The 15,885-nt window shown below is 59.4% G+C and overlaps 1 protein-coding gene across 2 annotated transcripts; it reads right to left on the bottom strand.

Moving 5' to 3' along the window:
* Positions 1–9,170: 9,170 nt before the first annotated feature.
* On the bottom strand, positions 9,171–15,355 carry LMX1B (LIM homeobox transcription factor 1 beta). 2 transcript variants are annotated; one of them, XM_055541178.1, is made up of 6 exons: positions 15,133–15,355; positions 12,782–12,963; positions 12,535–12,612; positions 12,335–12,401; positions 9,968–10,132; positions 9,171–9,682 (listed from the first exon to the last, which is right to left on the bottom strand). In XM_055541178.1, the coding sequence occupies exons 1-6, from the start codon at positions 15,335–15,337 to the stop codon at positions 9,525–9,527; spliced, it is 855 nt and encodes a 284-aa protein (XP_055397153.1). In that variant the 5' UTR covers positions 15,338–15,355; the 3' UTR covers positions 9,171–9,524. The 2 variants fall into 2 exon arrangements, with proteins under 2 accessions (XP_055397153.1, XP_055397154.1); XM_055541179.1 differs by having other exon boundaries at positions 9,989–10,132.
* Positions 15,356–15,885: the final 530 nt, after the last annotated feature.

The raw sequence follows: 15,885 nt of genomic DNA, 5'->3' as shown, positions 1-15,885 counted from the left end.
ATCATCATTGTTAGCATTATGACTTATTGTTGGCAGAGTATTTTTATAAGCAAAAAAGACCTGATGCAGTAAGTTGCTTTCTTCCAGAGTTGCAGCTTCACTTTGCTTTGCAGAGCAGGTTTCTGCTCATGTCACAGTCACTCTGTTTGTGGACATTTTTCTGAGGGGTATAACTTGATTATTTGCTCATTAGTAACTCGGCACCAGTAATTCACTTTTTCAGTTGAACACTGTTGCTTATGAAGTACCCCCACTGCCTGGCCCTGCGGCACAGCCTCCCAGTTCCAGCTGTGGGTGAACCAGAGAGGATTCCCTTCCGTGTGTGTGGGACCAGAGGGGACCAGGCAGGTACTTGTGGCCAAGACCTGAGATGACAGCTACCAACATCCCTGTAACTTGTGCCTTGAGGCTCAGGCCTGGCTGACTGGCAGGGACAAGCTCCCACTGACTGTGCCCCAATGCCTCTTCTGGAATGGCCCTGGAGGCCCAGGTGTCTGTTAGTCTCAGAGCATGGGGAAGGAAGGCTGGTATCACAGGAAGCCCAGCTCCTGGAAGCTTCCCTGTCATGCCAGGCCCCATGCGAGAGCTTTACACTGTAGCTTTAATGGGTAGGTGGAGCCTTGCCAGTGTCAGTGCCAAAGACCACCCCATATCCACCTCTTTCAACGGCTTCCCTGGTGGTTCAGATGGTAAAGAATCTGCCTGCAATGTAGGAGACTGAAGTTCGATCCCTGGGTTGGGAAGATCCCCTGGAGAAGGGAATGGCAACCCACTCCAGTATTCTGGCCTGGAGAATGCCGTGGACAGAGGAGCCTGGTGGACAGTCCTTGGGGTCACAAAGAGTTGGGCTCAGCGGAGCAACAAACACTTTGACTTTTCAAGGCCCTTAGGCCCCTCTTGGTTCAGTGTTCTGAGCTGAGTTAGCTTCCGGGCTAGGCAGAGGGAGGGGTATCCATGAATAGTCAGCCCCACTGTTTGAACTCCTGGTTCACTTGCTCATGTGACCCTCACGATGGCTCTGTGCTCATCCTTCGGTTCACAAAGGAACCAGGGCTGGGGGTGGTTAAGCGACTTGCCCAAGGTCACGTGGCCAGCGAGTGGCAGAGCTGGGACTGGAACTTGACAACATTGCTCTCACTTCTCATTCTCTGAAGCTGGACAGGGTGGGGTCCCCTCAGACACCAGAGCCCCAGGCACCCACCAGAACAGTTGCCCCCTCATTGGTAGACCACAGGGACTGAAATGATCAGAATGAGATACTGACCCTCACATCCGGGGCCCCCAGCCGTGACCTGCATCCTGTGTTCTGGAAGCACACAAGGGTCTCTGCACACTGAGGGTGGAGCTGGGTCTTGCCCTGGTGAGGGGGTCCCCTTCGTGTGCCTGGAAACGAGGCTTTCCTGGGTCTTGAAGGAGGGGTACAGGGGAAGGGGCCCAGCGAGGCAGCGGGGTGCTTGCCAGTCCTCCCCTCTCCCCTGTGTGCCTCCCTCTGCTCAGGGAGGGCTGATTCCCCAGGAGCTGGGGCGCTGAGGATACGCAGCTCCCTGAGCCTTAGTTTCCTTATCAACAAAATGGGGGTAGTGCCAGAAGGCGCCTCGCAGGTGAGTGTGAAGAGTCAGACAGACAAACAAGGCTGGGAATCTCTGAAGCAAGAAGATGCTGCTCTTTCCCCCTCCCTTTCCCCTCATTTTCCTCCTCCTCTGTCTCTGTCACTGCCCCAGCTCTGGTTCAAATCCCAGTTCTGCCATTTCCGAGCTGTGCTGGCCTCAGGAGTGTTCCTTAACATCTCTGAGCCTACTTTCTTGTTCTACAAAATTGGAATGCTGAAGAATGCGTGGTATCGTCCATATAAAGCTCTCGCATGGGGCTTGGCATGCAGAAACGTCCCAGAAGGAGAGTTTCTTCCCTCCTCCCTTCTCTGGCCAAGATCTGAAGGCTGCATCGTCTCTTGAGCCTAACCCATGTTTCAGCTCTCACCTGCCTGACTCCCGGTCGCCACCTCGTGGCCTGATGGATGACTGCAGGTTCAGAAGAAAAATTCAAATGAGCTTCCAGTATGTTTTGGGGATTTCCTATTCAGTAGCAAAGTACCCCTAAGGGACGTAAGAAATGAAAGCAGGGTGCTGCCCACAGAAAGGCTCCTGGATATTCTGTGCAGACAGGAGGGACAGGATCTGCGTGAGGGACTCCTGCCCTTTCTTGCTGTTAATAGATTCTGTGCTAGGAACTTCCTAAGCTTCATTCCAAGGTTGATTTGGCTTCGATTGGGATGAGAGTTTTTCAAATGAAGCGATAGGGGTTTCTGGAACCATGGCGGGGCACATCATGGTCTCCAAGGAATTAAAAGTTATATCTTCTTTATTGAAGGAATGGGTCCAGAGGTTTTTTGTTTTTATGATTCCTCTTTAGGCCACAAATAGGCTACTCCAGTGGCTCAGTGGTAAAGAATCTGCCTGCAATGCAGGAGACATGGGTTCGATCCCTGAGTGATGCAGATCCCCTGGAGGAGGGCATGGCAACCCACTCCAATATTCTTACCTGGAAAATCCCACAGACAGAGGAGCCTTGCAGGCTACAGTCCATGGGGTCGCAAAAGAGTCAGACACGACTGAAGTGACTGAGCCCGCATGCCACATATAGGTACTTCACATATGCCCTCTCTATTATTCAAACATGCTCGCTTTATTCTCAGCTAAATCAAGAGCGTGGGTTGTGTCAGGCATCCTCCCACTGCCAAGGGCCTGACTGCCCCTGGCATGCCCAGCGAGGGCATCTCACCTCCTGCCATCTCTGGCTTTAGGACCCTGGGTGTGCCCCGTCTCAGTGGTCCCTCTGCAGTTCCCACCTCTGAGCACTTGTTGTGCTATCCCCTCCTCCAGGAGGCTTCCCCTGATTCCCCAGGCACAGCCCATGAGCCCCCCTCCCCCAGCTTTGAGGCCTTGGTGCTTCTCTCCGAGCTCCTTCTTGTCTTCTTCCCAGATGGGCATGGGTCCTGGGAGGGTCTGCCGTGCAAAGGATGAAGACCAAAAGGGATGAGCAATCTGTGGGCTGTCTCCAAGCCCCAGGGGCTGCCCTGCAGTCAAAGCCATACATAGAGTTCCCTGTCCATCCGTCAGTACCCAGGGTCAAGGTCTGCCTGGCATGGGGTCTGGGACACTCAGAGGCCAAAGAGGGCATCTGAGGAGAGCAGCGTTGGCCTGGCAGAGTGAGAGGAACTGCGGAGAGCAAGACTTCACTGTCAAGTGGAAGTGGCGATTGTTTCCGCCCCATGGGGCTTCGAGGGGAAAGTGGAACAAGACATGTGAGGCTCAGCACAATGTAGGGTTCATGGCGAACACCCCCAGTGGCTGTACCCAGAGCAGTGAGTGGAGCCCCTCGGTCACCTAATTCTCTGCTTCAGTGCCCGTGGAACCTTTTAGCAGGTCAGCCATGGACAGGCCGGCCAACTACATTGCCGGAGCCCGGGGGGCACCCCTCTCATCCTGCTGGGGGACTGCAGCCGCTCTCCTTCAGACCACCCTCCTAAGGCCTGTCGGACCACGCATCTCACCACCACCTGTCCTGGTAGATTCACATTCCACCTAGCTGTTACCCAGACCTCACCCACTCCAGTCCAGGCCTCACACCCGAAGTTTTCTCAGGGAAGGCGACAGTGGTGAGCTCCAGAGGTAGGACCTGGCTGGGCCTCACACCCTTCAGGACCAGCTTTCTAAGGTGGGCTCAGAATCATATTCCTCTCCTGGGACCACCACTCTCCTCGACTCTAGACCCTCTCCAACCCCAGATTCCTGGGAAGAATCACCCTGGAGCAACTTACTGCTCTCCAAGCCTCAGTTTTCTCATCTGTACAATGGGATAAGAGCTGTTCTGGATTGTGAGGGTCGGTAGGCTGAAGTCTATCACTGGCAGTGGCACGGACTTGGCTAGAATCGGTCCTCTGAAAGAGGGGCCTGGAGAAAGACCTTGTCTCACACGCTCTTGTCTCCAGATCGGGCCTACATTTCCTCCATCTCCCCTGACTTCATGCTCTGGGCTGGGGGGAGAAGACAGACAGGAGAGAGGGGAGCAGTGGATTAGCACAGCCCACTGTCCACCCCCCACCCAAACATGTTTTAGTGACAGGATTTTAAATGATTGCTGTCGGCGAGAGAGCTGTCAGCTCACTGCTGGGGCGTGGGATGGGGAGGGGTCTGGGAGGCGCCTCTCACAGAAGCCCAGGCCTGGGATGTGGATGGAAGACCCAAGATAGTCCTGCCTCCATGTTGCTGCAGTCTGGACCAAGTGACTCAATTTCTCTGAGCCTCAGTGAGGCCATTCGGAAGGGAAGAGGTTCCTGGGTCCCTGGGCCTGACCTTGGAGGACCAGGTTGCAGGGCCAGAGTGCGGGCTTGGGGAGGCAGCCGGTGTGATGTCCAGGCCATGGGTTTGCAGCTGAACCTGGTTTTGAGCCATGCTTTTGCTGCCCCTTTTTCGCTTTGTCATACCAAGCTGGTCATGTCCTCCTTCTGAGCCTTGGGTTTCCCTTCTGAAAGTGGAACCTTGGGGGAGGCAATGAACAAGCCCAGGAGCCCCCGGGGCTGCGAGTTGCCCGAGGCTGCAGGAGAAGGTGGGGTGCAGCCTTCCCCAGGGGGTGCTGTGCCCGTGGGCAGAGAGAGAGGGGCTCCAGATGCTCCCAGGTGCTCCTGGCTGTGGGAACGGGGAAGTGGCTGAGAAGGAGCAGCCAGACAAGGTGGGGAGGAGGACTTCAGGTCTGCGGGCTTGGGGCCTCCTGGATGCACAGCCAGGCAGAGATGTACAATGATACACCCAGGAGTGGATGCGCAAACGTCTTCACCTACGCACAGACACAAGTCTGAGACTCCTGACTCCATAGGCAGATCTAGACAGCCAGCTGCACACCAGACACTGATCACCTGCAGACACCCAGCTTCCTGCACAACCTACCCAGGCAAACCGACCCACGGAGCCATCATCAACATGTGCTTGCACATGTGCACACACTGGTATTCCCCAAGGTACTCTAGGGAACCTCAAGACCTCAAGGAATATACTTTGAGAACCAAATTCCTTGAGTCTTTGCCATCTCCGCACACCACCCGACCCCACCCTAACCACCATCTCCCCTGGATCCCAGGGCCACCATCTCCCCTGGATCCAGTCTCGAGCCCTCGTGATTCCTCAGGATTTGGCCTCAGCTTCATTCTCCCTGTCGCAGTCCCCCGAGTGATCTCACCCACCTTGTGTCTCAGTGACCAGCTATCTGGTTGTTGAACACCTGGGTGCTCAGGTCTGGCCCCTTTGAGGCTCAGCCCTGCCCCTGAAAGCTCATGGATGCCCCAGAGACCATCAGCTCCCTGTGCCCCAAATCAGAGTGCTCCAGGGACCCCCATCCTGGCGATCCAGTAACTTCGATGTTGCCTTCACTCCCCTCTCACAGAATCTCCAGGATTTCCTTCCTTCTTTCTCCCGTTACCACCCTAGTCAGAGCCGTCATCATCTGTCGCCTAGGTGACCCATTGACTCCCATCTTTGTCCAGTCCACCTGACCTACTTGGATCCATTCTCCACTCAGCAGCAAGACCATGGATGGTCTGGCTTTGCCTCTGGCCTCATGCTTCTCCCCCAGCCCCAAACTTAGCTATTCTTGCAGTTTAGGAGAGTCACAAGATTCTGCCTGCACCTGAGGTGTTTGCATAAGCTTGAAGAACTTGCAGACACTCCTTCTCCTCCTCACCCAGTCCCCCTGCACCAGCCAACTTCCCATCTCAGCTTAATATGCAGATTCTTCCAGGAAGCCTTCCATGATGCTCCGTCCTTCCAGATGAGGTTGGGTACCCCTGTAACAAGGCTGAGCTCACATCACATTGTCTACCTCCATGAGGCAGGGACCAATCCCAGTTCTCAGCCTAGTGGCTGGCACTTAAGGGGCCCCTGCAGTGGTTGGTTGAGTGTGTTGGGGAAAGGGATGATTGAAACGGGAGGGAGGCATTTGTTTCAAGGATGGTGATGGGTCGGGGTTGGGACAGGACGAGGATGGGGAGGTGATGATTATAGGATGGAACAAGGGAATGTGTTGGGCAAGACCAGGGACCCCAGGCTCTCCCTTCCTGACCTGCTGACCCTGGCGCCCACTGAGAAATCTGCTGGCGTCTCAGGCAGGACTGGCTCAGGCCCCGCACAGCCCCTCCCCCAAAGGAGAGGCACCACAGGCGTGTACAGGTTGGTTTATTTACAAATATACTGATGTCTCGTCTTTTTCTGTTGTTTCCATTTTCTGCTTTCGTGGGAAGAGGCAGAAGGTGAGAGTGGAGGGCAGGGTGGGGGTGGTGATGTGGTAAACGCTAATAAATAATTTAACAATGACAAGTTATTAAATAAAATGTGTCTGGGGATGGCGGGTGGACAGTGAGAGTCTGTACAAGGAGAACAGGAATGGCCGGCGGCCGGGGCCCCACACCTGGCTGGGCTGGGTTCCTGTGGGACCCCGGTGGGGCAGCCATGGCAGAGAGGCCCACTGGCAATGGCGCCGTCCAAGGGCCAAAGGTTTGGGGGTCCCTTCTACTTCCCCAGCCCCCAGGCGGCGTGTCTGTGAATGTGGGTCTGTGAGCCTTCGTGCGTGTCTGGCTGTGTGTGTGTGTATCTGTGTGCACATCTGTGAGCATGGCCCTCCCCCTTGCCCGCAGGGCAGAGTGAGCCCCAGAGCTGCAGGTTCTCAAAGATGGGAGGTGAGAGTCTCACCCCAGGTGGTGCCCAGAGCTCAGGCTGGGGCCGGGCAGAGGTCAGCCAATTCTCCTTCCCCCGAACCTCATTGCCAGGGCCTGCTCATCTGGACATGGTGGACTCCCCACGTCGCCACCTCCAGGAAGCCTCCCGAGATGCCCAGCCCACTGGCACTGGCCCTTTCTCTATAGGCTCTGCTGGGCCTGTGGTCTGACCTTTAGAACCAGTGTCCTTCTGTGTGGCCTCCCTGGAGGGCTCCATGGCGGAGGTGGTAACACTCCCTGTGTTACCAGGAGCAGATCCCTTCCTCCCTCTGAGCCTCAGCTTTCCCAAAGGGAAGCAGAACTCCACTTTCCTCTGACACTTCCCCCCAACCCCTCACTTTCTCCCTCTTCCTCCAGAGAACAGTCTGTCATGTCCCCTCCCCTGGCTTCCCACCCAGGCACCATGTGATGGTGGCCCCACATCACAGCAGGGGTGGGGGTGGTCCTGGCCACTCACCTCCCCCGCCCCAGGTCAAGGCTGTGCTTTCCTACATGAAGTGGACAGAACCCAGTCATCTCAACTCGCCCCAACCCCAGAAAGCCTGACCGGTCCCGTGTGCTTCTGCTGGGCAGCCTTCTCTGAGCCTCAGGTTCCTCATCTGAGAAATGGGTCCCCAACAATGTCTGGAAAGGCTTGGGACAGAATGTGTATGTCTCTCCTCCCAGGAGAGAGGTCCTCAAACGGGGCCCTACATCTTGCTCATCTGCCCGACACCCAGCCCAGGGTCGGGCAGCGTGGTCATCAGAGCCTGGAGGAAGCCGCAGTAGCGCGAAGGAGTTAACCTAAACCAGCTGACGGGGTGTCTCTGGCACAGGGAGCTGAGGACCCTCTGGCTTTGACAACCTGCAGGTTATCGGCATGTGTGCCCTGTACCAGCTCCTGGCAGGGGGCAGTGTCATGGCAGAGGCAGAGCCCAGGTAGGACTTGGGGTTTATGAGGCCCGGGGGGGCAAGTCTACTAAGAGGAGTCATGTCCCCCAACCCGGAGGCTGTTCACCAGGCACAGAGGACGAGGAGCTGGCGTGGTGCCCCTTTTCTCTGCTCCGGCTCTCTTCCTGACTAACTGAGAGGCCTGTCCCTGGCCCTCTCCTGGCCCAGTTTTCCAGCTGCGCAATAACGGGCAGACTAGTTGATCCATTCCTGAGGTTTCTTTCAACATAAAGAGTCTGGGAGAGAAGGGCCAGGTCTACTGGGCAGGGAGCATCTACCCCAGACCTGCTCCAAGTGCCCCCAGCACGACTTGACTATATGGGCCCAAGAGGAGAAAGGGGACCAACCCTCAAAAGGACAGAGTGGCTGCTTTAAGGGACCAGTGGAGATCCAGGACCAAGAGATGGCACAGAACCTGGGCTGCCTGAGGCTGCAGAAGGACGCGGGACAACGACTGAGACCCTGTGGAAGTTTGTGGAAGAAGAAAAGCCCGGAAGGGCCAGGCTGGCTGATGACAGTGGGCAGACTGGGTTATATCTGTTCTGCAGGTTTAGAGGGAAAGCTGGAGCCAGGCTGGGGGGGTGGGGGTGGGGGCAGGGGAGGTCCAATTTTAAAAGGAAGAGATGGAAAAGGAAGGGCTTTTAAAAGGAAGCTGGAAAAGCCTGGCTTTGAGAAGCGAGGACAAAGGCTGAAAAGGGACAGAGGTGAGATCAGCAGAGAAGGCAGCTGAACTTGGGGCCCCATGAAGTAGTGAGCTCCTCGTCACTGGAGGTGTGCAAGGAGAGGCAGCAGCAGTTTGGGTGAGAGCCCAGCATCAGATGGAGTGACAAGGGGTGCTTCTGAGACGCCTTCCCACCTGGAGGCTCCGCCATGTGGCCTGATTCTGTCTGGTTCTGGGGCCTCTGACTGCCCAGGCAGCCCCATCTGGGCGGAGGCGAAGCTACATCTGCATCCATGTGCTCCGAGCTCACCTCCTCTGCCCTTCCTCCCGCCCCTCCTACTGCTGTCAGAGGGGCCCCCCTGCCCGTCTGGCCTCCTTCCCCTTCCTGACGCGGCAGGGCTGACCCGCAGGGGCCTCTCCGTCTCTCTCAGCGTGTCTAGGTACCCGTGTGCACATCCGCATGGGTGTGCCTTGAAGTGTGTGTGTGTGCGTGTATGTCTCCATCCCTTTGAGTCGGCCTGGGCTCAACCTTCCCGCCCCTGGCGCCCCCGTGACTCCCCCTTCCCCAGGGGAGAGCTGTGGTGGGCTTGGCCCACCTGCCAGGCTCATCCCCACTCCCGCCCCAGGCTCCAGGTAGAAGGGGTGATCCTAGGCTGGTGGGCCTGCCCCAGAGGTGGGGGGAGGTGGGCACAGTGCAGGGCACAGGGTACACAGGCTTCTCACGCCATCGTCTGGGGCATGCATGGCGGGGGGGGGGGGGGCCTGCCTTGATCTAGGCCTGTACCATGGAGGTGGCCTGGACACAGAGGGGACGTTTAAAAAAATAGAGAGAATTTAAGCTTCCCATAAAAGAGATTGGGAGGGGGAGGGAGGCGATGGAAGCCAAGGTGGGGCTGGAAGGTGAGTGGCTGTCCGAGAGTTCTGGGTCCCTGGGGGTGACACGGTCTCTGGGGGCAGGACACAGTCCCTGCCCAGGCTCCGCCCATCTGCCTGTCTGGCTATGCCCGGTGGGCACGTTAGCCAGGCCCTGTTGGCCGAGGGGAGGGCACCGTATGGCTGTCTGCAGAGTCTGTGCGGGCGGTGGGGCTGGGGTTGGTGAGGCAGCGTCTGTGGCCAGCAGTCCTCCCCTCCAGGACCCTTGCCCAAGCGTCCGTGCCGCCCGGCTGGCTCTCAGGAGGCGAAGTAGGAACTCTGCATGGAGTAGAGCCTGTCGATGGGGTTCCCCACGCGGGCCTGCAGGGAGCCCACGTCCGAGGAGCCGAGGAAGCAGTCGCTGAGGCTGGTTAAGGAGGTATCGCTGTCGATGTCGTGGAAGATGGAGTCGTTGCCTGGAGATGGGGGAGGGCAGGCAGGCAGAGGGGGTGGGCGTCAGCACTGGGGGTTCCAGGCAGGGGGCTTCTGGGGGCCCCACTGGCCCTACAGGCCGTGTGGCTGGAGGTGAGGGAGGGAAAGGATGACTGCCAGCTGGCGGGGGTTTGGGGGGCTGCGGGTGGGGGTCTCCAGGGCACCCCCTTCTCAACAGGAGGAGGCAGGTGGGCTGATTTGGAAGGGCCTGCCAGGTCAGGCTGGGGGGGCAGGGGCGGTGCTGGGCCATGAGGGGTGGGGCAGCTTACCATAGGGGTTCATGTGGTCACCTGGCATTTGGGGTGGCGTGAGGCCCTGCTGGAAGGGGTCGCTGCTGCCGTAGGGACTCTGCTCCATGGCCACGATCTGCTGCTGTGGCGGGGCCAGCGGCGTGTAGGAGGCCATCATGCCCTCCATGCGACTGGACAGGACCTCTGGGGAGAGACCACGCCCTCACTAACCACCCGGGGTTGTCCTGGCCTAGAGGGGACCTCACAGATGTACCCCAGGAGTCCCCCATGGCTTCCCATCCCACACGACCCCCACTCTGCTACCCAGTCCAGGCTGCCCGCTGCCATCCCTTTGACCTCCTCCTTCCCAGCCCCTCCCCCTGCTGAGGTTGCCCATGACCTTCCAGGGTCGCTGAGCCTCCATATCTGACCTGACTCCACCAACCTGCCCCAGACACACACATACTCCAGCGCCTCTAGAAGAACTAGTTTATCCAAAGTCAGAGGCTTCCGGTAACAGCCAGTAATGACTCATGACACGTGGGTGCACTGAGTGCCCTGCACCCGCAGCACCAAGGTGGAGCCTGCACCTGGGCCAACAAGGCTCAGGGAAGGAAGGCTTCCTGGAGGAAAGGGCCTTCCACCTCCATGTAACTTCAAGAACCAGCAGAGAGTTCAACCAGCCTAGCCAGGGGCAGGATGCCAGGCTGAAGGGTAGCAAAGGCAGAGAAGGGAGAAACTGCCCGGTGGGAGCAGGGAGCCCAGTCCACAGGGCTGGACATGAGGGCAAGAGAAGGTCATGCCAGGGGAGACAGATGGTTCCCTGGGGACCCGAGCTGAGTGGGGGGCAGGGTGTCCCATGAGGCTGTAGGAAGCTAGTGGAGGGTCTTGGCTGTGGAGGGACTGTGGAGAAAGGCTGAGAGGGTGGAGGACAGAGGCAGGGCCCATCAAGAGGAGACAGGTGGGGTGAGGGGCTTGGGTCCCCATTAAGGTAGATGCAGGAAAGTCTGAGAGGGGCATGAGGGACCTGGGAGAAGAAATCACCGACCGACTGGGTGACTTAGCAGATGCAGTGCCTGTGGAACAGGACAGGTCAGAGGTGACGCCCAGGTTTCTGGTGTGGGTACTGGGTGGGGGGGGTGCGGTTGGGGCACAGCAGGGGGTGTTGTATGCATGTGGCCCGGGAACAATGGCATGAAGTACAGTGTAGGCTATGATGAGCTCGAGGGGACCTGGAATGTTCTTGGGGAGACTGTGTCCAGGGGGCAACTGGGAACCCCAGAGAGCAAGACAGAGCGTAGGGGTGGGCTGAGATGCCCGCGGCCATGGCAGCAGCCCCCGAAGGCTGGGCTGTCTCAGCAGAGGGGGCAGGGACAGGACAGGAAGAGCTGGGCTCTGAGGCCACGCACGGCCTGAAGCCCCGGGTCCAGCCTGGGACACTGGTCTGGCCTCAGAGTCCTGAGCTGCCCATCAGTGCCTTGGCATCTGCCTCAGGGCGCTCATCTCCCATGGGAGCGGACAGCGGCGGCCCCCACCCCAGTCTAGCAGTCCTCGGGGAACACCTGGGCCCCCCTCCAAGGCCTAGAAGGCTCCAATGGGGTCCCGCTGGGGTCCGGGAGGCCAGCCCCAGTCCAAGATGTGGAAACAGCATTTGGGCAAAGCTTAGTCCATCCTGGACTCTCAACACCCTGAAGACTTTCTCTGGAGATTTCTCTGGAGACTTCTGCTGAATTCTACGTGGGCAAGAGGGTATGTGGTGGTGTTAAAAGCACAGGTTTAGGAGCCCAACAGGAACTTCCCTGGTGGTCCAGTTGTAAAGAAACTGCCTGCCAGTGCAGGAGACAGTAAGAGACTCGGGTTCGATCCCTGGGTTGGGAAGATCCCCTGGAGGAGGGCATGGCAACCCACTCCAGTATTCTTGCCTGGAGAATCTCATGGACAGAGGAGTCTGGAGGGCTACAGTCCATGCAGTTGCTGAGTCACGACTGAGCGACTGAGCACGTACGCAGGAGCCCTACACTCAGGGCCAAAGCCTAGCTTTGCCCCTTACTAGCTGAGTGATCCCCGCGAGTCCCTTAGTCTTCTGAGCCTCAGTCTCCTCATCTGTGAGATGAGCGATAACAATGCCCCTCCTCTCAGGGATCTGTGAGTTAAGTGAGACGGAAGCTGTTGAATGGTGAGGACCGTGCCTGGCACAGAGAGAGGGTGAATGTGGAAATTCTGTCCCCACTCCGGGCCGCCTCCCCTGCCATTTCTCCTCCTCCTGTGTCCCGTGGTCCCCACTGCCTGTCTGTGGATCTCAGCAGGTTCCCAGGCACTGGCTCCCTGAGATCTGACCCCCGGGGTGGGAGAAATTTCCTGGGAGTCTTGTGACAGGCTGAGCCCCGCGCTGGGCCCTTGGCTCACCTTGGCCCAGCCGCTGGGAGTTCTGCTGCTCCTGCTGCTGCTGATGCCGCCGTGCCAACTTCTTCATCTGCAGGAGATACGGTGTATGCCAGCCCCACCTCGGCCCCCACGCACTCCCGCCCCACCCTCATCAGGCCCCCAGTCTTCTGCCTGCCCGCCCTCTCCCTTGCCCAGCAGGGTGGCCAGTGGCCGGTCCTCACCTTCGCTCTTTGGTTCTGAAACCAGACCTGGACCACGCGTACGCTGAGGCCCGTCTCTGCCGCCAGCGTCTCTCGGACCTGCCCAGAGAGAGGGAGAAGGGTCAAGCCCGGGGGTAGGCAGGCGCCAAAGGTGGCAGGTCTGGGGGGTTGGGCGGGGAGGTGCAGGAACGCCCAGGTCCCCGCAGGAGTCTGGAAAGGCAGCGGGTGTGGGGGTGTCAGCCCCCGCCCCACCCCGGCCGCCCCTCACCTTCCGGCAGGGCTTGGAGGAGACCTCGAAGGAGGCCTTGAAGGCTCTGCGCTGCTGCGTCGTGAGGATGGTCCGGGGCCGCTTAGGCCTCCGCGGGTCCTTCCCGTCGTCCCCACTGCCCTTGCTTTGGCTGCCCTGTCCCTTGGCCGGCTTCATGTCCCCATCCTCATCCTCGCTCTTCACTGTGGGGGACACGATGCAACGGATCAGCCCGTATCCTCAGGAACCCGCTGCTGCTGGGGTCCCGTCACCTCCTGCCAACACCCAGCACGACTCCCCAGGGCCCTCAGGGTAGAGACTGCCCCCTTCCCTGGGCCACAGGCCCTGCCTCGTCTCACCTCTCACCTCCTATCCACCCACTGCCCCACCCAGCCCGGTGTGTTCCCTTCCTCAGCAAATGGTCCTCGCGCCCTTATCCCAGCCCCCTGGGGAGACCTGAACCAAAGCCACCAGACCTGCCCTCCTGACCAGACAGGCAGAGGAGGGCACCCTGGTGAGCAGGCACGGACACACGCTGCCCACTCAGATGCATACGCATTCAGAAGGGCAGAGAGACAGGCCCACATGGGGACAGGTTCGGGCACTGCAGAAGTACGCAGGTGCACATGTATGGCACGCATATGTGTGGCTGGCACACGGAAGGGAGCAATGCTATGCTGACGCTCACAGGCAGCCGATCTGCCATCAGGCCCACGGCCCTCCTGATGAGAGGAGCTGGCAGCTGTGCTCAGTCTGGCCCTGGGCTTCCCCTGACCCAACCTGCCTGGGCCCCGCCTCGGCCTGTGGCCTCCAGGCCCTAGAGGACCCCAGCCCAGCATGCTGGCCTTCAGGAAAACCAGTTCCCATGGCACTAGCCCAGCATCAGCCGGGCACTGGGGCCCAGAGAGGAGGCTCTAAGGAGCTTCCAGGGACTAAGGATTGACAAACAAAGACACACACTCTGGATGTTCTCACTCGGGTGTGTTCATGACTGTGACATGCACACGCACTCACACACACATACACACAGGTGTATGCTCTGAAGCAGGGACATACAGGCATGCACACGTCTGGACACACACACACCCCTGAATGCAGAAGCATGCGTCTTCACCCAGCGACCCCACACCCACTTGCACGCCCGAGTTATGGGTCTCAGAGATGCCGGCCCCAAACAGACAGCAGAGCCTCCCCCGCCCCCCATGCCTCCTGCTGCCCCCAGCCCATCTTCCTCCGGGCATGAGTCCCTGCGGAGGGGGGCCTCCCTCCGAGACCCCCTTCCTAGGCCTGGCAGGAATGTGCCAATGGCAGCTGGCTGGACCCCTCTCTCCCTCAGGAGCCCAGGCAGCCTGGCCACCATGGTGCCCTGCCCAGGGGTGGGCAGAGGGACAGACGCATGGGCAGCTCATGCCCCCCCTTCTAGGGCTCTGGCAGGGACACGGCTCCTTTGTGCGGGCAGGTCCTCTGGCCATGGGCTCCAGGTTCCCCATAAGGGCCTGGCAGACCAGGGCACCTCCTCCCCACGCCCCCTGCTCCAGTCTGTCTTTACCACCCCCAGGAATGACCAGGTGCCAGCCTGCTTCCTGACTTTTTCCTCCTTAAGAACTTGTCCCTGGTTGGCCCTGCCCCTCCTGCCAGGAACGCTCCAAACTGGCAGTCTTTGGGAGGCTGGAGCAGGGTGGAGAGGAGCCTTCACCCCAGGAAATGGAGGCTTTCCCTCCACTACCGAGGACCCCAGTCTGCCCACTGCTGAAGACTTGGGGGGGCGTGATGGAGACAGGATGCGTCAGATCAGATGCCTGCAGACTCGGTGCTGGGAGAGACCCCTGTGAGGTAGGGCTGTGGTGGGGTCACAGCAAGGGAAAGGGGGACTGCTGGGCGGGAGAGCAGGGGGCATGCGTTCGTGTGTGTGCAAACTACAGTACCTGTGAGCACATGGATAAACGTGTAGCCAGACTTACTGCACGAGTGTGCTAGGGCATGTGTACACATGCGCGTTTACATGGGTGTGGGCTTTGGCGTGCTTGGGCATGTAAGCACATGTCTAGTGGACATGTGTCCGTGTTTTCACATTCCCGGGCGTAGGTATCCACACACACATCTTATGTGCTTGTGTGCGCATGTATGACCACACGCACCTATTCCTGTGCGTGACCGTGCCCAGGTGCGTCTGTGGGCCTGGGGGGCCGTGCACACGTGTCTGTGTGCACCCCGCATGTGAGCACCTCCGTGCATGTGTGCACTGGCTGTAGGTGTGGGTGCAGTGTCTGTGTGGGCTATGGGTCCCAGGGTCAGGAGCGGGTTTCTCCTGCAGGGCGACCCTCCGCGGCGTGCGTGCCAAGTCCCCCACCCCGGCTCCAGCCGCAGCTCACCGGAATCAGACTCGTCGGGGCTCACGGAGCTGAGCAGATCCTTCTCCTTCTCGTAGTCACCCTTGCACAGCAGCTGGCCCTCCTTGAGCACAAACTCGTCGCCCTTGCGTAGCTGCCGTTCACACACGCAGCAGCAGAAACAGCCCAGGTGGTACACGCACTCCAGTGCCCGCATCACGAACTCGGTGGGGGCAATCTTCTCCATGCAGCCGCTGCACTTGGCCGCAAAGAGCCTGTGGGTACACAGAAGGGGGGCATATTGGTGGGGCTCAGGGGTCCCTCCCAGAGGCACTGCCCACGGAGCACCTCTTCCTCCTGCCACCCGGAGCCACCCGGCCCAAGTGGGAGAGGCCCTCCCTGGGCACAGAGCCAGACAGTGGGAGCCCAACCCCTTGGCTGGCAGGGCCCCTGACGACCCCAAGATGGGCACTGGGCATGCTGCCCAGAGATGTCAGCTCAAGAGCCTGCCTGCTCAGAGGCACAGCGACCACTAGAGGGCAGAGTGCAGGGCCAGCCTCCACCTTCCCTGAAAGCCAGGTGGGCCCTGCCCTGAGCGGAAGGACTGGCACCCCACAGGGCCCATCCCCCAGCCCTCCAGCATCTGTGCTCCTCCTCCCTGGCCCCGCCTCTCCCCCACATCCAAGTGATCCCCATCCTTGCCCAACCCATCACCCAGCCTGGCTCCCTCCCTGTCTGCCTGAGGGGCTGCCCCAGTGTCCTCACTGGTTCACTGCCTCTCCAACCCTTGACTCA

Source organism: Bubalus kerabau, chromosome 11 (genome assembly GCF_029407905.1).
Source record: "Bubalus kerabau isolate K-KA32 ecotype Philippines breed swamp buffalo chromosome 11, PCC_UOA_SB_1v2, whole genome shotgun sequence".
Classification (NCBI taxonomy): domain Eukaryota; kingdom Metazoa; phylum Chordata; class Mammalia; order Artiodactyla; family Bovidae; genus Bubalus; species Bubalus kerabau.
The sequence above is the reverse complement of the archived record's forward strand: the minus strand, read 5'-3'. Positions and strand labels throughout refer to the sequence as shown.

Bases quoted from the DNA above. Each gene is read 5' to 3' on its own strand.
- LMX1B (XM_055541178.1), bottom strand. From the start codon at position 15,337: ATGGAGAAGATTGCCCCCACCGAGTTCGTGATGCGGGCACTGGAGTGC. The intron at 12,613-12,781 runs GTGAGGGGCGGC...CTCTCTGGGCAG, and splicing joins CCTCCAAGCCCTGCCGGAAG to GTCCGAGAGACGCTGGCGGC. The intron at 12,402-12,534 runs GTGAGGACCGGC...TATCTCCTGCAG, and splicing joins TTCAGAACCAAAGAGCGAAG to ATGAAGAAGTTGGCACGGCG.